Source organism: Rhineura floridana, chromosome 1 (assembly GCF_030035675.1).
Source record: "Rhineura floridana isolate rRhiFlo1 chromosome 1, rRhiFlo1.hap2, whole genome shotgun sequence".
In the NCBI taxonomy this organism is placed as follows: Eukaryota; Metazoa; Chordata; class Lepidosauria; order Squamata; family Rhineuridae; genus Rhineura; species Rhineura floridana.
Genome location: NC_084480.1, coordinates 28083795 through 28108470, shown reverse-complemented (window position 1 = coordinate 28108470; position 24676 = coordinate 28083795). Strand labels below are relative to the sequence as shown.

The 24676-nt window shown below is 42.8% G+C and overlaps 1 protein-coding gene across 4 annotated transcripts in view; it reads left to right on the top strand.

The window, feature by feature from the left end:
- The window catches only part of RICTOR (RPTOR independent companion of MTOR complex 2), a 124027-nt gene that overhangs the window by 83919 nt on the left and 15432 nt on the right, over positions 1-24676 (top strand). For all 4 annotated transcript variants that reach the window (XM_061616766.1, XM_061616786.1, XM_061616756.1 and 1 more), the window contains 10 exons: positions 389-465; positions 554-632; positions 8037-8146; positions 8274-8361; positions 10146-10238; positions 10914-11020; positions 16818-17047; positions 18789-19818; positions 22551-22731; positions 23321-23405. In XM_061616766.1, the coding sequence (XP_061472750.1) occupies positions 389-465; positions 554-632; positions 8037-8146; positions 8274-8361; positions 10146-10238; positions 10914-11020; positions 16818-17047; positions 18789-19818; positions 22551-22731; positions 23321-23405 (2080 nt within the window). The remainder of the gene's footprint in view (positions 1-388; positions 466-553; positions 633-8036; positions 8147-8273; positions 8362-10145; positions 10239-10913; positions 11021-16817; positions 17048-18788; positions 19819-22550; positions 22732-23320; positions 23406-24676) is intronic.

The following is a 24676-nucleotide window of genomic DNA, read 5'->3' as shown; positions in this document are numbered from 1 at the left end:
TGAGGACCTTTTCTAGTTCTCTCATAGCTGCCCTCCCCAGTCCTAGCCTTCTTCTGATTTCTTGACTATTGTCTCCATTTTGGTTAATGACTGTGGCAAGGTATTGATAATCCTTGACAAGTTCATTGTCCTCGTTGTCAACTTTAAAGTTACATAAATCTTCTGTTGTTATTACTTTAGTGTTCTTGACGTTCAGCTGTAGCCCTGCTTTTGTGCTTTCATGGCTTAATGCCAGAAGAGTTTATGAAAGTCATATTCAAATTACTGCACGTAATGAAATTTGCTACTACCCCCTTTTTTATTAGAGTGCCATTGTTCCCAAAACTGATTGAAAAGCTTATACCCTTTCCTACAACATAACTCACCCCATCCTGGCCCTCTCTTTTAGGCAAATCTTCATGCGCTCATTCAAATGAAGCCAGCGCTATCTCATCTTGGAGACAAGGGCTTGCTTCTGCTCTTAAGGTAAACACTGAATGTTACTTCATATGAAAACAAACTAATTAACTTGCATCTTTCATATTCAGTGATATGTGGTGGTACTTTTTTTCAGATTCCTGTCAATTCCAAAAGGGTTTTCCTATCTAAATGAGCGAGGCTACGTTACAAAACAAATGGAGAAATGGCAGAAGGTACTCTTCAGCAACAAATCCAACTCACTCTGTAGAACTCATAATTTGAAATACATCTTTCCTTGTTAAATGCCAAGGTTTTGCTAGGTTAAACCAGCCCTGCAATGAGAAACATTAAACAGTATGCTCCAGCTCATTGAGCACTTTCAAGTTCCTTAGAATTTAATGGGAGAAATTTTAAAGCCCATGCTCAACTCGCCCAGCACAACTAGTAGGCCTTAAAAGGTTTATTTTTGGTGGATTGTACGCTTGCATTTGTGGTAAACGTCTGCCTTAGTTATTCATTTGAAAGGAATGCTGCTTTTAACATTTTTAATTAAAATTCAATTTTTCACACATTAAGTGCAAACTTCTGAGAGTATAAATTCCAGTTTGTCAGCATGCTCAGCTGACAAGGTGGCTTATATTCCTTAAGCAGAATTTTTTGCCAGCATGCTGTGTGTAGTTGCATTAATTACCGGTAGTACTCTGAACTCTTCAAAACTGAAGCTCTTAAATGTTTTGTAGACTTACTGTCCTAGAATGTGATTCTCTGGTAAACCCTCTGGACAGTCATTCTCATGATGGGGCAGCTCTGCTCCCTCATTCTGCATAGCAGCCAGGGAATGGATATGCTAGTCACTTCATGACTTGGACCAGTTGTGTTTCTGCCTTCAGAAGGTGAGGTAGGGCACTCACGTTGGTCTCAGATCTATAAACTGATGGTTTTTTTAAGGGTTCTTGAATTTAGGCATAATATTCTTCTGACCGATTTATGAAGCACTTCTTTGTGTGTCCCGTTAGGTAAACTAGAAGGGCGGGATGAAAGGTTTAAGGTTAGTCTTATAGACCTGGCCCTAAAAATGTGGCTTTGCCTTTAGAGCTCCCAAGGGGAATATTCTTAGTTAAGAAGTTGCAGGAAGGAGGGTTGCAAGTGTATATTTCAGGATAAACACCTGGGATGTTTTAGGGAAAAAGGAAGTGGTTTACAGAGGAAGACCAGCAGGCAGGAAATGGTTAAGCCCCACCCAGAAAAAAAATCTCCACTCCAAATTGCCTCCATCCAAAGGTGTGTTGCCTTAAAAAATAACTGTTGGAATAACGTTAAAAATGTTTCCATGTAACTTGTAGGTTCTTCTGTGCATGTAAAGATGACCTCAGGTGGGTAGCTAGCTCCACCTAGCAGTTGAAGGCAGAAAGAGTGCTGTTTAATTTTTTCAAGGACTTCCTGCTGTCTGTGGCTCTTTATCACAGTTCTTTCTTGCTTCACCAAAGGCAGTTGTATCTGCTCTCTGCTCTTGCTGCAGGCCTATGTATTTCTGTGTTTGTCTGTGTTTTTCTTGTAATATCTATTCCTCTGGTGTTGGGTAGTGAATCCTTCCCGTCCCTAGCCCTTTGGATTAAAAAAAAAAATTATAAAGAGGAAAAGGCATCCACAGCTTTTTGGACTGCGAGAGAGGGAGCCCCTGTGACGTCCTTCCCCAGCACCACCTGTGAAGCTCTCACTTGTGGCTACCAGCAGACAGGATCGTCAGGTTTATTTTTACCTTTCACCGCACTAGCACAGATCTCAGAAGATCCCCCTGCTGGGCCTTACTACCCAACACTCTGTATCTCTTATAACCTTTAGACTATGCCTTAGTCTCGATACCTTGTGTCTATGGGTATAGGTAATTCCCAAAAACCCCTGCAGCCTCTTGCACTGAAGCTTACAGCCCTGGGTTTCTCTGTGGTACTGGATACAATATCTTTTCCTCCGCCGCTGCCACCATTTGATACAACTGTTCAGCCTTGGTTACTTGCTATCCCCCCGGTTTGTGTTTCCCAGCTGAAGGAATCAGGCTTTTGTTTAACCAAGAAATATTTATTAAGAATTAGAAATAACAAGATTACTTAAGAAATGTTTCACAAGCGTATGGTTTCATCTATATTCTGTTATGTACCTGACTTCTTACTAATTGCCTCAGAACTCCGACTCACTCTCAACAATAACAACCTCCAAACACCACCTCACAGCCACCACCTCAATTCACCACCAAACCTCCACACCGATTCAACTGTCATTCTTCCATTTATACTCCCAGCCATTCAAACGCTCAGCCAATCATTCAGCATTCTACTGCTCATGTACTCCCCCTCCTCTTTCATTCCACTTACCATATATCTTCTATATAACCAGCACTTACCATATTTACAATATAAGCAGGAACATCACAGCCCCCTCCAGTCTTCTTCGCACCATTAGGCGCACAGAGAAGGAGTTCTGTTCTTCCAATGCAAGGCATTGTTTCCCCCTCCTGCCACTAGCTGCAGGCCACTGCAGGCCCAGTGGAGCTGTTCACGGCCGCCCACAGCCCCTTCGCCACCGCCACCTCCTTCCTCCATTTGCAGAACAGGCTGTGGTAGGCTCAACAGAGGCTGTTATAGGCCTTATAGCCATCCCCCCCCCCCCATTGTCAGCCAGGCTTCCACAGGCCCAATGGAGCCATGCGTGGCCACCATCCATTACCTTGCTGTTGACATCCCCCATACAAATCACCCAGCCTCAATGTAGGCCACTGCAGGCCCAACTGAGCTTTTTTGCTGCCATTAACAGCTCCCACACCATCAACGTAGGCTGCAGCAGGCCCAGCAAAGTCTACTATTCGGACTCCTGCCTTGATACAAGCCCACAGGTTCAGCTTCAGGCCTCCATTTTCTTACTGCCCCCATAAGTCCCATGCTGTACATTGCTCCCATGGGGAAAGCAACAACGAAGTCAGCGGCCCCTGACAAGAAGGCCAGGCTGCTCCCGTCAGCCCCAGACTGCCAGATGTTAGAGACAGCTGTGGAGTCAGCAGTAGCCAGCCCCTCCAACAGCAGGCAGAAGGTTGTGGAGGCATATATTCAAGTGGACAGGGTGGCTTCAGTGGAAGCTTTTTCACAAGCGGATAGGCTGGATGATAATGCAAGGGAGCATGAGCGTAATCCATATGGTACGGCTGTGCAAGACTCCCACAGCTCTGAGTGCAGACTGCAAAGGGATCAAGAACCCCTCTCTGAAGAAGGGGAGCAACCCAGTCCATCTTTAACCTGCACTTTAACCACCTCATCCTCTCCCGAGGACTTCTCAGGCTTTCAAGAGGCCCCCAGTCAACTACCACTCCGGCAGCTGTCAGAGAGCATGGTGGCTCAGTCACCAGGTGGCCACGCTCAGCAACTACAATTGCAGTTTTTGCCCCTGATGCTGCAACAATTGGAGGAACAGTTGAGGGAATCCCTCCTAGTGGGTCTGGCTAGAGACCTGTCGGCTCCAACAGTCTCTTCACTACGCCCGGGTGAAAACGGGGGCCACTAGACCCTCAACCCAGAACCCAAGGAGGGCACAGTGCATTCAGGCTTCTGACCCAATGCACGCATCAGCAGCCTCAAGACCACTACCCACCAACCGTGGTCACCGGATCCTCACATAGCTGCTCAGGGCGGACACCATGGCTGTACGGAAGACCAGGGCACAGACCCGGACAATAAGTTGATTGTTCTGGGTGAGGAAGAGTAGAGTGGGGATTCGGAATCTGAAGAGGTTTCTACCAACAGGATCTTCCAAGATGCTCACTTTCTACTCCTCCTGTACAAGGCAATGGAAGCACTGAGCTTGAATTCCCCAGAAGACCCACCAGCCCCCACTGCTTCTAGGGTTTCTGTAGTGTGTCGGGATCCAAAGCCCAAATCAAGGGTAATAAACCTCCTTTCCTTGCTTCCCAAGGTGATGAAATCTGAATTCGACGTCTCAATGCAGTTCCAAGAAGTCGCTACGACAGCCAATAAATATACTCTGGAGCAACACCTCATGGACCAGCTGAAAGTCCCGTTGGTAGATGCTCCCATAGTAAACTTGTTAGGGCCTGCTCAGCTTGCCACAGCTGCACAAGCCAGCCCCTTCTTTGTCCACAACTGCCAGCTGGGGGGCAACTGGGCTCCTTGGGACTATGCAGCTTGCCCACGGCTGCACAGGTGGCAGGGCACGTAACCCCTGAGCCACTCCCTGTGGGGGGTGATCTTTAGCTGGCCCTTGACACCCAGGAGACACAAGTAGGGATTTGAACTCACAGACTTTGGACTCCCAGCCAGGCTCTCCTACAGAACACAAAATAGATTAGAGCCTCAGAAGAATCCACAAGGCCAGTGTGTTATCAGTTAGGGCTGCAGCGGCCTCCTCAGTATTTGCTAGAGCTTCCCTCCTCTGGTTGGAAGACTGACTGGATGGCCCAGGATCCAGCCTGAGACCACAAGTCCTTATTGAAAATCTCCTGGGTAGTGACCTTCATGGCGGATGCTTCAGTGGATGTCATGTAATTCTCAGTGTGAGCACTGACAGCGGGCATTTTTACTAGGAGGACACTGGTTGCACCACTGAGACACAGATCCCACGGCTCGCTGTAATTTGGCCTCAGAACCCTACATAGGAGGCGAGCTGTTTGGGGACGCCGCCCTTGCAGGCGTCCTGGAATCTAATGAAAAGAAGAAATCCATGCCCTCAACCAGGAAAAGAGATGACAGAAGGTCCTTTCACAGAACATTTCATCCTTACCAGACATCCCAATCCTTTCGAGGTTCAAGGCCGTCAGGAAGGGCAAGAGAAGGCATACCCAGCCGCCCATTTTGGAATAGGCAGCTCAGCCAGGTCAGGGGCCAACAGCACTTCTCCACCAGGGCCAGATTTGGCATCATCAAAGGTTATCGCTGTCACCGAAGGTTCATCACTTCCTACTATGGTGGACGCACAAACCCATTCTGCAAATGGGAATCCCATTTTGTGACCCTTGGCGAACGCTCATCACATCGGACACCAGCCTCAAGGATGGGGAGTCGTTTGCGAGGGCCAGATGGTCCAAGCATCTTGGTCAGCACAGGAGTCCTTACTTCCCATCAATCTGCTGTAACTGGACGCGATCCACCTAGCACTACAACACTTTGCGAGATTGAGGCAGTTGGGGGCAGTGCTTGTCAAAACCGACAACGTTACTGCCAGAATTCATTTGAATCATCAGGGGGACACATGGTTGGCTTAGCTCCATAGGGAACTCTCATTACTGTTCCAATGGGTGGAGGTCCATCTGGACTCAATCCTGGCAGAATGTCTCAGAAGAGTGTACAACAGTCAAGCAGAATGGTTGAGTTGGGAGCAAATCCATCAGGGGGAATGGAAACTCCACCCAGTGGCCTTTCAGCAGATAGTGGACCGCTTCAGAAGAATGAAAGTGGGTCTGTTTGCCACCCACCTCAATTGTCAGGTGGAAAGGTTCTTTGCCGGATACGCAATGCCAAAGGCAGAAGGAATAGATGCCCTGATACCTCAGTGGCCCACAGGCCAGTTGTATGCCTTCCCTCCACTTCCAGTAATTCCGAGGGTATTCCAAAAGATCTGGATTGAGCTACAGTCCTGCTGGTTGCTCCATATTGGCCAAGGAGAGCCTGGTTTCCGGAACTACTCAACCTGGCGGTCGCCCCCTCCTTAACATATTCACCAAAGGAGGATCTGCTATCACAAGGTCAGCTTCTCCACCCAGACCCAGGATGGCTGACTCTTCATGTCTGGAAGTTGAGAGGCAATGACTGCTAAGAAAGGGCCTTAGCCCACTGGTAGTGAAGATAATGATGGCCTCTTGGTGTCCAACCGCTATTTGGATTTACGAGGGCACTTGGAAGGCCTTATTAGCTTGTTCTCAGAGGAAGAAGATACCTCCTAGGAAAGCTGGTATCAGCGAAGTTCTCTCCTTGCAGGACAGGTTAGCAATGGGACTCAGACCCAACCCATTGAAGCATCAAGCTTTGGCTCTGTCAGAAAATCCACTGGGACTTCATCCCTTCCTGATGATGTTTTTTCACCCAGCTTCATTAGGAAGGAAGGTTTCCACCTCAACACTAGCAAGGTGGATTAACGTATGCATTACACTAGTATATGCTTCCCTGAGACTGGTTCGCCCAACCAAAGTAGTGGCCCACTTCACTAGGGCAGCAGCCACATCCACAGCATTTCCCCACAATGCTTCCCTTGTAGATATGTGCAGAGCGGCTACATGGACTAATCCTAACATATTTATCAACTGTTACAAAATAAATGCTTACGCCTCTGCTGAGGCGGCCTTTGGGAGGAGAGTGCTACAGCATGTTCTCTCAGACCAATAAGGTTATTACAGCACAGCTAGATTCCCACCCTACATGGGTCAGCTTTGGTATGTCCCACCTGAGGTCATCTTTACATGCACAGGAGAAAAAACATTTGGTCTTACCATGAAATGGTTTTCTCTATGCATGTCAAAGATGACCTCAGGGTCACTCCCTATGAGGGCTGGGCTGCCATTATAGTTTAAAGCAAGCTTGTTTTAGCAGAGTGTGTGCAAGTGCTGTTTGTTTCTCTTCAGTTGTATTTTCAGTTAAGTCTGTATTCGTCTAATGTGCTTGTCATAAAGAACTGTGAAAAGGAGCCACAGAGAGCAGGCAGTCCTTGAAAAAATTGAACAGTGCTCTTTCTTCCTTCAACCACTACCCACCTGAGGTAATCTTTGACATGCACAGAGAAAACCGTTTCACGGTAAGACCAAATGTCTTTTTGCCCTTTTTGAAAGAGGCTTTCTGGGCCAGGATTGGAAGGGGAGGGCCTATCCTTTTGCAACATGACATGACCTTTGAATCTGTTTATTTATTGAATTGGGTTGCAAATCTGCTGTATCATGGAAGACAACTGTCCAGAAGCGCTATGGAAAAGAAATTCACAAAAACCAAATTTCTCATTTATATTGGATAGTTTATTCTGTAAAACTGAGAGGCAGAGAAATGTTTTAGGGCCAAGAGGATGTCAGCCATTTACCAAACTTGCCAACCACTATTGTTAAAGAAAAGTTTTACATCATAAATGCAGTTAATTATTAATTTTTCTGCAAAATGTTTAGGCTGCTGAAGATCAAAATATCCATGGAGACATACCTTATAAAACAACAAAACATCATAAAAGCAAAGTAAAATTTCAAACACATTCACAATGCTGGTTGTGGATAAACTAATAGCAGTTCTAAACTAGCGAAGTGTGAATGAAGAAAAAGGCTTTCAGTATATGCCAAAAGCTCACAATCGTAGGAGCCTGGCATATTTCAAGAGGGAAGAAATTCCAGAGTACTGGTGCCATACTGAAGGCTGTATTCTGTGTAGAGCCAATCAAACCATAGTAAAGATAAAATAAGGGCATGTCAGTAATAAATATTTGATTCCAGAATATCTTTTGTATTTTTAATTAAACATTTAACTTCTCAATTTGCAGCAGTTCTTTTGTAGTGATGAAAATAAGAAGACTTTTCTCATTTGAATAACAACATAGCATAGTATTATAAATAAGAAAATTTGCTGGGAAAATATTGTTCTCATAAGCTTTGTATTCCATCATCTTAGGAGTACAATTTAAAATATGTTGAGTTGATAGAAGAGCAACTTAATGAAGCACTTACCACATACCGCAAACCTGTTGATGGTGATAATTACGTTCGTCGGAGCAACCAGAGGTAAGCTAAGTTGCAAAGATCCTTGCTTGGTTTGTAAAAACAGCGGCTACATAGAATGAGATGACTGTCTGACTGGTTTTGAATCTTCATAATTACTATGCAAACAGACAATTTTTCTTTCTACCAGATTACAGCGGCCACATGTCTATTTGCCAGTTCACCTTTATGGCCAACTGGTACACCACAAAACAGGCTGCCATTTGTTGGAAGCTCAGGTGAGGAAATTTAATGTAGCTGATTCAAAATACAGGTAACATTAAATGCACTACAGCCTTCTTGCAATTGTTTTTTAGCATTTACTTGGATATTATTGGTTCCCTGTTGTCCAGCATATGGAACCCCATCAGGCAATTTGGCTTGGCTCTTACTAGATAGAACACATTTATTTATTTATTTTATTTATTTATTACATTTATATACCGCCTCATAGCCAAAGCTCTGGAATTGGGAATTTGTAGGTCATGCATGCTTCCTTGTTCTATGAAATTAACTTATTGCTGGCAGGGGTTCAGTTTCCTCACTTAGCTAGAGCACATACAAGGCCTTTTTAACTGCTTGGAATAACTTTAGGTGTATATAGTTGGCTTGTAAGACAAAGAAAACAAATACTTTTTTGGTAAACCCAGCCCACAAGAATTGAGCCTGCATTGGCCTTCTTCATTGCAACTCCTTTGCCTCCCTGGGGATCCTATTGTATCCAGTGTTCTCTGTCCGCTAGTGCAGCGTTTCCCAGCCTTTGAGTCCACAGATGATGCTGGACTACAATTCTCATCATTCCTGACTATTGGCCATGCTGGCTGGGGCTGATGGGAATTGTAGTCCAACAACATCTGGGGATCCAAAGGTTGGGGAAGACTGCGCTAGTGCAAGGACTGTTGCACTAGCGGATGTTTGAGTTTTAATGTTGTGCAACAGAGGAATCCAACACAGCATTGTGCCAGCAGAAATTTGTGGCGCATGGATTGCTCAATCTATTGTGTAACCTGTTCATGCATTCTCTTGCGCAACAATGTTCCACTGGTGCAAAGTATTTCACCAGCAGAATAAGTGTACTGCTAAGTAACTTAGCACTGCATTGGCTACAGCCCATTGTCTTTTAGTCTTCATTTCTGATTTGTTTTTTTAAGACAATTAATATGTCTTTCATGTGTGCTCCTGGGGGCGGGGGTGTCGAATGTTATTAGATGTTGGTATTTTTCTCTGTCAACTGTCACCTAGCAGCAGCCCATCCTATCAGGCTGCAGTAGAGCGGGAGAATGGAAGCAGGGCCACATCATCATCCCTGCTGAGAGATTAGCAACTTTAGGCACCTCCTTTCCATAGATTCCTTCCATTCCAGCTGATATGGAACACACTTTGTAACTAAGAACTAGTACTTGGGTTTGCTTTTTTCTTCCTCACTCAGTCCCTTTTCTTTTTGTGTTGTGTCTTTTGGACTGTAACCCTGAGGGCAGGGTCTGTCTTATTATTGATCTTTGGGTGCTGCTTTGGGTGCTTTTCACACATCACTTCATCTGAAAAAAAAAATGCTCCAGAGAAAGTTCTGAGATGCAATAGTAAAGAAGTAGCTGGTTGATTCTAAAATGCACAAGATAGGGTAGTTCTTAGCTTTATTTAATGCAGTTCTCAGCTGTGTTAATTTCTTGATTTTGAATTGAAAGAAAAAAATACACTGGCTTTTATATCCTTTTGAACTATATTTCTGTATTACAAAGATTTCTTCATGAAATGAAAAAAGCTTTCTTTACTGACTAGAGCTGTTATAATTGTTCCATACATCTGCATTCAGTTTTACCAGTGATCATTTGTGTTTTATGTATTGGTACTCATTTAAATTATTATTAGCGGTTTTTCAAACATTTATTTTACTTAAATTTTAAAAATACATAAACCTATCTGCATTTTGCTCTTAGCATTCATGTAAGCTATAAAAGCAATTCAGCATGTTAGAAGTATGTTAATTTTGACAGATTAAAGCTATTGTTCTTTTATTCTTTAGAGTATTGTTCCTGACCTGAGTTATACTGTTCGTTCCCCCATGCTGGATAAATGGGAAGGGATTAAACAGCTGAAGGCAGCTCTCTGGGCACTGGTTAGTCAGAAAAATCTACCACATCTAGATTTTATCTACCATGATTTTCCTACATTACTACAACCGTACACATCAAAAATTAGTGTCCAAAATATCTCTTTTTGTTTTGGGATGTTGCCTGTTAAATAACCATAGATGGCTTGTATAGCAAATAATTACTAAGCACTTCATAAACTTTCTTTGTCTAAATGATATAAATGTATCTTGACAACTAATAGTATGCCATTTACGATTGTTAATCAGTCTTCAGTGTTTGAGTCCACTAGCTTTTTTCCTTTTAATCCAAAAAATCTCAAAAGGTAAAAGACGTGAGTATATGAGTGTGTTGCACCCCTTCTCATACAAGAAGACTCCTGCGGTGCAGAAGGGAACATTTAGAATCCAGCCCTATATTGCTAGCCAGATTAGGGGGGGGTGGAGAGGGAGAGAGAGGGAGACACAGACAGACAGACAAGGTGCTATTAAATATTTTAAAAAATCTTGATTTGGGATGAAAAGTTGGTACCTGTGAAAGACTCAGCTGTAGATGTCGGTAGCGATGTATAACTTTTATACAAAAGTTCTTGCCCTTAATAAATCAAGTTCTAATCAATACCAATATATGGCATTGCGTCAACAGTTTATTGACATCTCAACCAATAGCAAGTTTGATCACAAATAATATTTACATTTCAGGGTAATATTGGATCTTCAAATTGGGGTCTGAATTTGCTTCAAGAAGAAAATGTGATTCCTGATATAATGGCCCTTGCACAGCATTGTGAAGTCTTGTCTATTAGAGGGTAGGTATAACCTGAAATTGGAAACTGCCTTGTTAAGTATCTGCTGGATTTTTGCTCTGTCTCAGTCATTAAATTTGTTAGTCTGTAGCTTTAGAAATGGTGCATGATTTTAAGATGGAAAAAAGCATATCCACCCTTTTAATTTAAAAAAAAAACTAAGGTGACTTAATATTAACATAAACATAGTGATAGGTTATTTCTCGTGTGCATGGAAAGGTGATCTCAGGTGGGTAGCTAGTTCCACCTAGCAGTTGAAGGCAGAATGAGCGCTGTTTGATTTTGCAGGAACTTCCTGCTCCCGCAGCCAGTTGCTACAGTTCTATGTTGGATTTGTCCTTTCTTAAGTGTCTTATTCCTTCTGTTTCACAGTGTTGGTGTTTCCTTTTTCATCCCCATGTGTGTCTCTAAAAAAAAAAAAACGGACTGCAGCATTTTGGCTGCTAGTGAAGGAAGGCTACCCTTCCCAACTTGAGACCATTCATTGCTGCACCTGATTTGAAGTTAGCGGCTTCCCCATGTCAGTGTCGACAGATGCAGCAGCCTTTACTAAGCCCCAGGAGCTTCCGAACTAGTGGCTGCGGTGCCCCCCTACCAGCCACTGCAGCCTTGTGGGGGTGTTCCTACTGTGGGAGATTCCCTCCCTCGTCCCACTTACATCATCTCACCGTAGACCTCTAGCAGAGCAGTTTTCCACCACCTGCAGCCGTCTTGCTGCCTACCCCCTTGCTGCACATTCTCACCTCAGGCCGCAGCAGGCCCAACAGAGCTGTTTTTGGCTGCCAGCCACCATTCAGCTTCCTTCCTTCACATAGCCCCACAGCATGGGCTGCCAGCTGCCATTTTATTTATCTGAAAGAGCGCCTCCAGCCTCATCAAGGATGCCGCGAAACAAGATCAGCCTCAAAAGGCCTCCTCTCTATCCCACCAGTTAAAACAGCTAGACTGGTAAGGACTAGGGAGAGGGCTTTTTCTATTGTGGCTCCCACTCTGTGGAATTGCCTCCCAAACTATCTCCGTCACGACCCCGCTATGATGATCTTCAGACCTGGCTCTTCAGACAGGCTTTTGGGGTGGGTTAGGTTTTTTTGTATTGTTGAGATTTTAATGTTTTAATGTATTTGTATGTTTTTATTCTGTACGTCGCCCAGAGTGGCTGGACAACCAGCCAGATGGGCGACTAATAAAATCTAATAAATAAAATAAATAAATTTCTGCCCCCATAAGACCTGCAGCATCGGTTGCTCCCAATGGGAAAGGCAACAATGAGTTCAGCGGTTCCCGCCATAAAAGCAAAACTACTCCTGCCCGTCCCAGACCACCAATCATCAGAAACATCCATGTCATTTGATTCAGCTGCAGACTTAGTGATAGCCCACCCCTCCACCAACAGGCAGGAGGTTGCTGGGGCATGTTTATTAAGAGACAGGATGGCTTAAGAAGACTTGCCTTCAGAAACGAACAGGCGGGAATGCACTGACTGGGAGGATGATAGCAATAGATGCAGAGCTGTTTTGCAAGACATTCACAGTTCTGTCTATAAGTCACAAAGGGACCAGGAACCCGTCTCCGAGGAAGAAGGGGGACATCCTCCGTCCTTAAACTACATTTTCTCCACATGGTCTTCTCCCAAGGTCTTCTCAGGATTTCAAGAGGTCCCCGTACAGCATCCATCCCTTCAGAAGCCTGGAGGGGGGGGTGTCACTCAACTCCAATCTTCTTGTTGTCATGCTCAGCCACTGCAATTACAGTTTTCACCTCAAATGCTACAACAATTGAAGGAACAACTGAGGGAATCCTTTTTAGTGGACTTAGCCAGAGACCTGTCCGCTTCTTCAGTTCCCATGCAACTTCCTAGTGAGGACACAGGTGTGGCAAGTTTATCCATCCACACCCCTGTAAGGGCACAACGGGCACAGAATTCCACCCTGTCACATGCATCTCTAATCACAAAACCACCTCCTAACCACATATCACCAGACCCCCACACCACTGTTTAGGGCAGACACCCTCATTCTTCGGAAGATCAGAATGAAGACCCAGATAATGAGTTAATTGTCCTAGATGAAGAAGAGTCCTTTTGAGGCTCTAGACCAGCCTTTCCCAACTAGTGGGCCACCAGCTGTTGTTGGACCACAACTCCCATCAGCCTCAGCCAGCATTGCCAATGGTCAGGAAAGATGGGAGTTGTGGTCCAACAACATCTGGTGGCCCACTAGTTGGGAAAGGCTGCTCTAGACTATCTGGAAGGGCAAAGGATGGCCAGTCCAGCCGCCTCTTCTGGAGTAGACAGCGCAACCAGGTCAAGAGCCAACAACTTTTCTTCAACAGATCTGGGTTTGGAACCCAGTCGCAAGGCAATAAACACCAATTCTAACGCCAGCACCACTCTGGTGGGAGGTCGCCTCCAGTGGTTTGCTCATCAGTGGAGGGAGATATCATCAGACCAATGCAGACCATTCAATACAGACTCCATCTGGAATTCATATCCCCACTCTTCCAAGGTTCATACCTCCCCCTGTCTTGACATCTCCAAATAAAAAGGAGAGGATTCTACAGGCAGTTTATCACCTGTTGCAAATTGCAGTGATGGAACCAGTTCCTACAGGGGAGACATTTTGGGGAAATTACTCACTCTTCTTTACAGTCATGAACAAAGATGGTTCGTTTAGAGCTGTACTTGATCTGAAGAACGTGAACAAATACGTAACACTGTAAGTTTCGCATAGACACCTTGATGCCAATCAAGGAGGTCCTCAGATGGAGACTTCCTCACTTCAATCAATTTGAAGCAGGCTTACTTACATAGCCCTATATTTCCACCTCACAGGCGCTACCTCAGGTTTGCGGTGGGGGAAAACCACTTCCAGTACAGGACCATTCCCTTCAGTCTGTCTGCCCCAGGGTATTCACAAAGGTCGTGGTTACCCTGGTAGCATATCTCAGAACGCAAGGAGTTCATGTTTTTCCCTATCTGGACAACTTCCTAATTTGGTCCCCATTGCTTCACAAGTCTTGGGAGGATCTGCAGGTCACCTTAGCCTGTCTGAATCACCACGGCTTTTTGATCAGCCATGCTAAGAGCCAGTTGTGTCCATCTCATTGCATAGTACATCTGGGAGCCACAATAGATTCACAGCAGGGAATTACAAGGTTGGCGCAGGACAGAATAAGCAAGATATGCACAGCATTGTCACTTCTTCTTACCTCTCCATCAGTGGACCTTATGCAACTTGCAGCAGTTCTAGGGTTGATGGTCTCAACTTTCCAGGCTGCTCCCTGGGCACATCACCACTCTTATCCCCAGCAGTCAGCGCTGCTCCCTTTTCAAAGCGATATAGCGGCCAAGTTATACTGGAGGTTAATGCTATCACCGGTGGTTCATCAGTCCCTACTATGGTGGGCACATGAACCCAGTCTGCAAAACGGTTTTCCATTCCAGGATCCACCACAAACGCTCATCACATCGGATGTCAGCCTTACAGGCTGGGGGTCCATATGCAGTGGTCAGATGGTCCAAGGCACTTGGTCAGCACAGGAGTCCTTACTCCCAATCAATCTTCTGGAACTTTGTGTGATCGAGACAGTAGGGGGCGGTGCTTGTCAGAACAGACAACGTGACAGCCAAAGCTCATTTGAACTGTCAGGAAGGCACACGCTCAGTTCAGCTCCAGAGGGAAGCCTCGCATCTGTTCCGGTGGGCGGAGACACACTCAAGCCTGGCAGAATACCTGAAAAGAGAGGACAACGGTCAAGTAGACTAGTTGAGTCAGGAGCAAGTCCATCAAGGGGAATGGAAACTTCACCCGATGGCCTTTTGGGAAATCATGGCTCACTTTGGGAGAGTTAAAGTCAATCTGTTCGCCACTCATCTCAACTGCCAGTTGAAAAGATTATTCGCCAGATATGCAACACCAAAGGCTCTGATGTCCCAATGGCCTCCAGGTCAATGGTATGCCTTCCCACCACTTCCAATTCCCAGGCTGATCCAAAAGATCCGAGCCAAAAAGGCAACAGTTCTACTGGAATCCCATCCCTTTTAAGAATTTTCTTTGTGGAGCAACAATGTCTGCGCCACCTACAGAGCATTGCTACCCGACTTGGGACCTGCACAAAGTTCTAACTGCCCTTTAAAAACCTCCCTTTGAACCACTCAGTAAAGTCTCCCTTCATCTACTATCCTTTAAAGTTTTGTTCCTCGTGGCCATTACCTCAGCTTGAAGAGCGTATGAACTGAATGCCCTGTCTGTTGATAAGCGTTACTATGTGTTTCATAAGGATAGGCTCCGCACAGTTCCTTCCTTTTGTCCTAAAGTGCTGTCTAACTTTCACTGTCAACAAGAGCTTGTGCTTCCTTCTTTCTGTCCTGCCCCGGTCCACCCCACAGAGAAGGCGTGGCACTCACTGGATGTGCGAAGAGCCCTAAAAGTATATCAAAAACAAAGCTCTTCCGCCAAACAGCTTGTTTGTGTTCTTTCACCCAGCCTCTTCATGGAAGAAGGTTTCCACCTCAACACTAGCCAGATGGATTAAAGCATGTATCACCTTGGCATACTCTTCCCTGAGGCTGGTCCACCCGGCCAAAATAGTGGCCCACTCCTCTAGGGTGGCAGCCACATCAGCAGCATTTTCCACAATGTTTCTTTCCTGGAGATCTGCAGAGCGGCTACATGGGCTAATCCTAACATGTTTATTAAGCAGTACAAAATAAATACTTATGCATCTGCTGAGGCAGCCTTTGGGTGGAGAGTGCTACAGGACATTCTCTCAGACCAATAAAGTCCTGCAGCCCTGCTACATTCCTGCCCTACATGGGTCACTTTGGTATATCCCACCTGAGGTCATATTGCCATGCACAGGTGAAAAGACGTTTGGTCTTACTGTGAGAGTCTTCTCTGTGCATGTCAAAGATGATCTTAGGGCCACTCCCTTGGAGGGTGGGCTGCCATCATTTCAGTGTATGCCTTTAGCAGAGAGTGTGTGAGTGCTGTTTGTTTTTTCTTCAGATATGTGTTGTTGCTGTTATGTCTTTTACTCGTCCAGTTGGTTTGTCATCAAGAACTAGCAACTAGCTGCGGGGAGCAGGAAGTCCCTGCAAAATTGAACAGCACTCTTTCTGCCTTCAACCACTAGGTGGAGCTAGCTACCCATCTGAGATCATCTTTGACATGCACAGAGAAGACGGTTCCACTGTAAGACCAAATGTCTCTGTTAATGAATTTTCTGTGTGACAGTAGTCGTGTTGGTCATTAGGTTTGCAACCGTACTTGTTTCCAGAAGGGTAGCTATGTTAGTTTTTTGTAGCAAAAATATTCAGGGTAGACCCATTGCAATAAATGAACAAGTTAGTCGTGATTTGGGGAGCACAGAGGAAATGAGAACAGACAGAATTGGATGTCTTCTACTATATTAAGTCATAATATTTTTAAGTTGTATAGGCTTGTAGTGAATGTAACTCCACTCCTCTTAGTCATTACTACTCCTAGTTAAAAAGGCTGCAGCCCTGTACCTATTTACCTGGGACTAAACCTCACTGAGCTCAGTGAGACACTTCTGAGGAAACATGTATAGATTGCACTGTACAGACACCTTGGATTTTCAAGTCGTATGTAAACCTATTCACTTTTTCAGTCTGTATTTCCAGGTCAACTTAACCAAAGGATTTATATTCTCTGTTTCACAGGTAATTATTACATGGCAAAGCAACATTTCCTGAGGGGAAAAAAGACACAGGAAAATGTTTTCTGTAGCCTGAACATAAAATATTTGTTTAAATTAGATTTCTGTTTTGTAAACATAGGACATGTGTCTACGTGCTTGGCTTAATAGCCAAAACGAAACAAGGTTGTGACATTCTGAAACATCACAATTGGGATGCAGTGAGACACAGCCGTAGGCAGCCTTGGCCAGTAGTCCCTGATGACATGGATCAACTCTGCAATGAACTCTCCTCCATTCCTAGCACACTTAGCTTGAACTCTGAATCTACCAGTTCAAGGCACAACAGCGAAAGCGAATCTGCGCCATCAAGTAAGCATCCATAGCAGCACCAGCGCAGTTAATAAAAATGGGGAAGAAAATCAGATCATGAATGTGGCCAGTGAAATCAATATCTTCTATTCATTTCAAGAAGGGATTAATGTTCTAATTTTAAGGCATTCTTACATGATGTTGACATATTTGTTATCGATAAAAAAGATTAGGCTTGTAGATACAGGGTATCCGTGGTGTCCCTGCACTGATTAGAGATGCTTTGATTCAGTGTAGGCTTTCATTAGTGGAATAAGGAAAGAGGCAATTTCCCCCTATTTCCCTTGCCTCCTGTAGTGCCCTCCCCCACCTCCTATGCTGTTCAGTACAGTTCCCTAACACTCTGGAGCAGATTCGGGCTGGTTTTGGGGCTGTAGGGAGAATGGGGAATTAGCAGAAATTTCCACCCTCTTCTGCTGACAGAAGCGTCCACTGAATCAGAGTGCCTTTCTTCAGTGGTGGGATACCTTTGGACACAATCGCCATAGAGACTCTGTGATTGTGAAATATTCTGCTTGCTCTGCATGCCATTGTTCTTACTCAAGAATAGTCCTATTTTTTCTCTTCTGGGACTATAGAGAAGATTATAAATGTAATCATCTCATATCCTTTTATCAAGTGTGAATGAAAAAATAAAATGCTCATTTCATTTGCATAGAATTAGATCCATTTCTTCTTTAAGATGAAAGTGTAAAAAAAGATGTAGACTGGACTTGAGAATTTTCTTTCTTGAAAATCAGTATTACATTATATTTAAAGAGAAGGCTCAGGGTATGTTGGAGTTAATCAGAAATTCACATATGGAGAGTTAATATCATTTTCACTAACTAGATAATGAGAAGTAGCAAAGTAATGTGATATAAGGAAAGACTTATTGGGTAGAAATGCCATTAGCCCAGGGTAACCGATATGATGCCCTACCGCTGTTGCTGGAGTATAACTCCCATCATCCCTGATCATTGGCCAAGTTGACTGGAGCTGGTGGGAATTGTAATCCAACAACATCTGCAGAGCCACATTGGGCACCCCTGCCCTAGCCTTTACCTGACAAAGGTACTTTTGAAAAGAAATAAACCAGATGAAATATTAACAGAAATTGATTAGATTAAAACTAGTATTGAAAGTATAATTACAAATCTAGTATACAATTGAAATATATATATTTACGTAAGAAGGACTTGGATCACTTTCATTAGTATTTAACTCATGAGAAAGTGATTTAAATGTTTCTCCAAAACATACATGGAAGTTGAAAATTAAATTTGATCAGTGCAGATTTGTTCTGTATTTGGTAGTCATGTCCTAAGGGTCAAGCTTAGTAGAATGTTATCCTCCATTATATAAAAACTATAGAATATACATTTGAAAATACCAAAGCCAGAAAAGGATTTGGGGACTTTAAGAGCGCTATAATATGAAAAATGTGGATTACTGAAGAAAATCTCATTGATAATTGGAATTGAAATATCACCAGAAGCAGTAAGTATTCAATACTATTGCTTTCTTTAAAAAAAAGAATACCCAGGCTGTGTTTATCTTGGACGTAAAATCTGGTGCCACATAAAATAATATGTGTAATATTACACCCTAGCTAAAGTATCTTTCAGCCATTAAAATTAAGAAATGTGCATGCAGTTTGCTTTCATGGAATATGCAGTGATCCTGGAGAGCTAGTTTTATTTACCAAAATATTCACAGATCAAAAACATTTTAACAATGCAGGCTTTTGTTCTTATTTTAGGCATGTTTATTATGGAAGATGACAGGGTTGGCAGCACCTCCACTAGCACATTTTTCCTAGATATATCTGAAGATGCAGAACAAAATTTCTACGATCGATCTGGGCCCTTGAAAGATAAGGATCGCAATCCCTTCCCCTTTTTCTCTTCCAGCAGACTTGTGAAGAATCGCATTTTAAATTCTTTAACCCTACCTAATAAAAAACATAGGAGTAGCAGTGATCCTAAAAGTGGCAAACTGTCTTCTTCAGAGAACAGGATGGGTTTGAGACGAAATCGTACAGTAACTGAGCCTTCCAGCAACATGGATTTTACAAGAGGGGATGACTTTGGCCCTATATTCAGGGTGCCTAAAATCCACACTCTGAAACTAGAAACTCCATTTGTTGGGAGCAGGCACAGTGAAGATGCGGATAGCACTCCAAGTATTGGGGAAAATGACCTCAAGCTTCCTAAAAGCCTTGGCCATGAAAATCACAGGGAAAACGCCAGCCGAGAAAGGCTAATAGGAGAAGTTTCTACACAGACTCACTTCAAAAGTCGTAGCCTGAGTTTCAATACGGATACCACAACAAGTGGCATAAGTTCAATGAGTTCGAGCCCTTCAAGGGAGACTGTGGCAGTGGACACTACAAATATAGACACAGACAGTGGGAGTTTAAGTACTGTGGTGAGTACCAAAACAGTTAAAACAATTCAGTGCTCAACCCCACAGCCTAACCACCTCCCTCTCTCAAAATCAAATTCTGTCTCCCTGGTGCCACCAGGGTCCTCACACACCCTTCCTCGGAGAGCGCAGTCACTGAAAGCTCCTTCACTTGCTACGATTAAAAGCCTGGCTGACTATAACTTCAGCTACACCAGTTCCCGAGATGCCTTTGGGTATGCAACGCTAAGACGCTTGCAACAGCAAAGGATGCATCCCTCTTTGTCGCATTCAGAAGCCCTGGCATCTCCAGCAAAGGATGTGCTCTTCACAGATACAATTACTATGAAGTCTGGTAGCCTAGATTCCCGACTAACACCAAACAGGTAAGCGTTTATTTCAGATTTTCTTTCAAGACCTAGCTATGTGGTGATCTCATGATTCCAGCTGTTAAACGGGAATGAACCAGGATTTTTGGATGTGATCCAAAGAAGTGGAAATGCATGCAGGGCAGAGCTGTATTCATAGCTGGAGGTTCCTTTGATATGTTCTCCATAACAGGTTCCACTGCCTACAAGGCAAGCTACTATTCAGTTTCAACTTCAAATATAGCTCCATCTGTATGAGAAGTTCTGCTTTCAATAAATCATGGCCTTCAACTTCAGGCAGGGGCTGTTATCAGGGCATTCCTAGCATTCTGATCATTTAGACTTTGGGGAAAATGGCAAACTTAAGGCCTCCTTCCTCAATACATTTAAACACACATTGTGTTTAAAGAGATATACTTTTGAAGAATTGGCAGTGACTGATATGGTTCAGACATCACAGCCAAACACACTCACCACTACTACCTGACACACACACTAATTCCATCACTAATTTACTGGTTTTCAATAACTATACTTGACTGTTGCATCCAACTTGGGCAAACTGTGACTACCACTAACCATGGTTTATCTCCAAACCAGAACTGGCAATCCGGTTTAACAACGCACAGCCCTGATGACTGAGCCGAAGTTTATCTGTAATATATGAACTGGGTATTAATTGGGTGTACTTTGGTTGTTAGTGTTTTACATTGCCATTCATCGGAAACTAATAAAATAAGTTAAAAGAAAAAATAAAGGGTGACATTCAATGCTAGTCCTGCTCAGAGTAGACCCATTGACGTTAACAGGCATGTCAAATTTAGGTTCATTAATTTCAGTGGGTCTGCTCTAAGTAGGACTTAGTTGAATAAAATTCAAAATACTTAACATGAACATAGTGTGTAATAGGTAATTGTGCATAGGTCAGGCCAGAATTTAATAAATAATTTCAGCTTTGGTGGCTCTAGGATGGACTAAATGGCAAAGGTAAAACCTGGTCCAGCATGTCCATGGATACTTTCAGGACTTCCTGACAGTGATTCATATGAATTCTTCTAACCTTTAGATATGATCAGTTGGCCAGAAATGATAAAATTATATTTTGTAAAATATAATATTACCATAGGTGTCATTGGCAATCAAAAGGCTAAAATTTCACCTCTGATATCAATAATTGTATTCCAGAAATGTCATGTAACTTTGTAGCCCCACCATAGGTAGAGAAATTAAAGTTCCAAACTGTATATATATTGTAAGTGTCACACTTACAAAAGGGGGAGTTTTGGTGACCCATGGGGGAGCAGGGGGAGCTCTGGCAACCTGTGGTATTTGCATAAATGTAAAGAGACTTTTCAGTTTTTATGGTGTTTGGTGCCACTTAACTTTCTTTATAAACATATGTTAAGATTGAATTCCCAGTGTCATAAAATTATGAAGATGACAAAGGATTTTGCTAGTCTTAAGTGGTTATTCTATTGTGTTGAACAGGGCAGTGTTGGCTAAGTGCTTTGACAAGATTTCTATAGGTGTACCTTTGTACATTACTTAAATTAAATTGTGAATCTCTAAAAAAAGTATTTAGGTTGAATTTATTGTATGTATTAGTTTTATTAACATATTGGATTTGCTTCAGACTTGCAATTTGTGGAATTTTGCTCATGCCAGAGAGGAATGAGGCGATTGTTGCCTGCCTCCTAAAAATCTGTTTTGGAGGTTTGGGGGACCCTGTGGAACAGCTTGAGAGATGATGCAGGGGGAAAGGGGAATCCGTGAAAATTGGCCCTGTTCCCCCTTCCTCCAGTGAGGAGCCTCTGCTGGATCTATCCCTTTCTGGAATGGTCAATCTGGAGCCAACCTGTTTGATTTGCTTTTGACTGAGGCATTAGTTATTCCCTTATCAGTAGATATTCACAGATTGGAAGGCACTTTGACTTCCAGCCGACTTGTAAGACAGTTGTTACCTTTTATCATATCTTTATAACAAGCAAGAGTTATCTTTGGTGTCAACTTTTGTATGTGTCTCTGCCAATTTGGAGATGAGCGTTTCCCTGCCATCTTTTCTCCTGGGCCCCTTTTTAGAAGGCCAAGGAGAGAGAGGAGTGAATTTTTGCTTTGTGACTTGTTAATGTATTTTTATTGGATGTTGTAACTGCTGCTTTTTGTAAATTGTACTGTTTTTATTGATGTATTTTTATATTTGTGTTTATTTTTTGTAAGCCGCCTTGAGGGCCTTTTGGCCAAAATGCGGGGTAGAAATAAACAACAACAACAACAATAACAACTAGTAGACTAAAATTATTGGGGAGTCAGACAAAACCAAAATCCAATTCAGGAAGGGTTTTTTCATAAAATCTCAGTTCCACTGAAAAACAAACCCTTCTACCTAAAGCATATCAGAATAATAATCAGGTGGTTGGTAAATTCTTTTGGATGTATCTGGACTGGTTCAGAGTAATTGAAATAGTCACTAAACTATTTTCAAAGTTAGCATCTGAATGGAAGTAGAGCCAGAGAGTAGAAAATAGAGATGAGCCTAAACCTAAACCAGAACTGACCACAAATTTAGCTCTTGGAAATGAAGATTGTTTCTGAATAGCACATAGTTCTAATGTAGAAGCAATTCATAACAGTAGAACAGGAGGCAAATTGCATATGCACCAAAATTATCCATACTTTAAAAATGCTGTATTATTATAGAGCAAGAATGTGGTTCTCTAATAATAATGTCACTGGTGCCCTTAATGTTATAGGTTCATGAGAGCTTTAAGTTATGCATCATCTCTAGATAAAGAAGATTTACTAAGCCCTATTAACCAAAACACACTGCAACGTTCTTCTTCTGTTCGTTCCATGGTGTCTAATGCTACCTATGGTAGCTCGGATGATTACATTGGTCTTGCTCTCCCTGTTGATATCAATGAAATATTTCAGGTATGTACACAGTGTTTTTGTCTACATGTTCATGCAGAGTGACATCAGATCAATGAGTCTCAGATGACAAATTCCCTCACGTGAACATGAAATAACTTAATGTTCATGTGAGTGAATTTGTCATCTCAGGTTCATTGTTCTGCTGCCATTTTCATTTTATATCCTTTGGAAGGAACACTTACTTTGGGAAAAGATTAGCATGGTGCATTTGCTTAACTTATTGATCAGTATCAATTTCTTTCCAGTAACAATTCTAATTGTTGGTGATTATCTTTAAAGCCCTATAAATGTCTTCGGTCTGGGGTAATTTAGGGACTCCCCCCTTCCTATTCAGTTGACTTTTATTTGTAAGGCAGAGAATGTGTTTAGGATTTGGTTTTAACTGTTAACCCTGCCGTTTATTGGCTGTTTTAAACAGTTTTTTGAAATTGTAACTGTTTAAAAAATGTAAGTTGCCCTGAGTAGTCAATTTGCACTAGAAGGATAGAATATAAATGCTTGAATAAATGAATATTTACCAGTAGAAAAAGAGGGCTTGTTAAGGTTTCTAAAAACTCATCTGTTTAATTTTCCCTTTAAAATATTATAGGTAAAGGAAACTCCATATTTCCAGAAGAAAACTATGCCTTCCTTTGATGAGCAGGGCAGTCGACTCTTTGCCCAGGATGCTGGAGGTACCTTTTCTTTTCTACTCTCTTTTGGCCTACAATGGAGTCTTCACCTTTTGGGGGGCTATGGGGACATTTGGAATTTTGAAAGTATGCACCACCTCCTCTGGTTGTATGTCTCCCCCAAGTCACACACACACACCCAGACAGAAACACAGTGTGCATAGGGACACTTTGCAAGACTCAGGTTGTGCCCTGATTTGGTACTTTGGAAAACTGCCCTCTTTGGTCCGAAGGGCTTTATAATCTTTTCAGTTCAGCTCAGGGTGTGAAACCAAATCCACTTTGGAAAAACTAGACTTTATTATTTATTCCATGTATACACCACTTATATTTCAGTGAAACTCTAAGCGGTGTACAGCATAAGTCAAACATCTTAAAACAGCAGATACAAAAAAACTACAATTGATAAAATACAATTAACTGAACAGAACATTCTCTTTGGTATCAGCATACAAGAAAAAAAAATCGTAACGTAGTAGACTAAAAAAATATCACTTAGCCTTAAAAAAAACAAAAAACAAGCATATTTTTGAACATAGTAGGTTAAACAAAGTCAACTTATTTTTTTAATCATAATGTAATAAAGCAAAACAATTAAAACAGCGAGCCGCCTTTAAAACAGAATTTAATCTAACTACAGTTGAAAATAGATATAATTTCGTTTACTCAAACACACCCTTACAAGATCAATATTTGTGTTCAAACATATCAATAGTCGAAACCAACACACTCAAGCTTACTATTTTAATTCACCTCAAATCACACTGTACACACATAATTCAACTCTTAAAAAAAGCACACTCACATACCCATACCTTGAGAACCTCTCAAAGCTACATACATACAGCAAAATAATGCGCGCACACTGTCTGAATAAAACATTCATACCAAACTCTCCCCCTTGTCTCTCACTCAAGGGGGCAGAAACCCACCACTCTCTCACCCTGGGGGTATAGAAACCACTTTTTCCAACATAGTAAGGAATGCCACTTCCCTCATCTCTCAACTGAGGAACAAAAACCATTCATGCATCAAATTTCACCCTAAAGAGGGGGCAGGTTTTCAGTCACAACAATTTGTCAGTTTGCACGTCTCTCTACAGCGCTTGTGGTGGTGATTTTTCTTGGTGGGGGATGGATTCCAAACTGACTGCAAGACGACTGCAAGTGTGACACGTAAGTGCGCACTTAGCGTTGCACTTTGTGCGCTGCTGAGGCGCTGCCTCAGGCAGCCCTTCTTCCCCTTTATATAGCTGGAGAAGAAAATATGGCAAA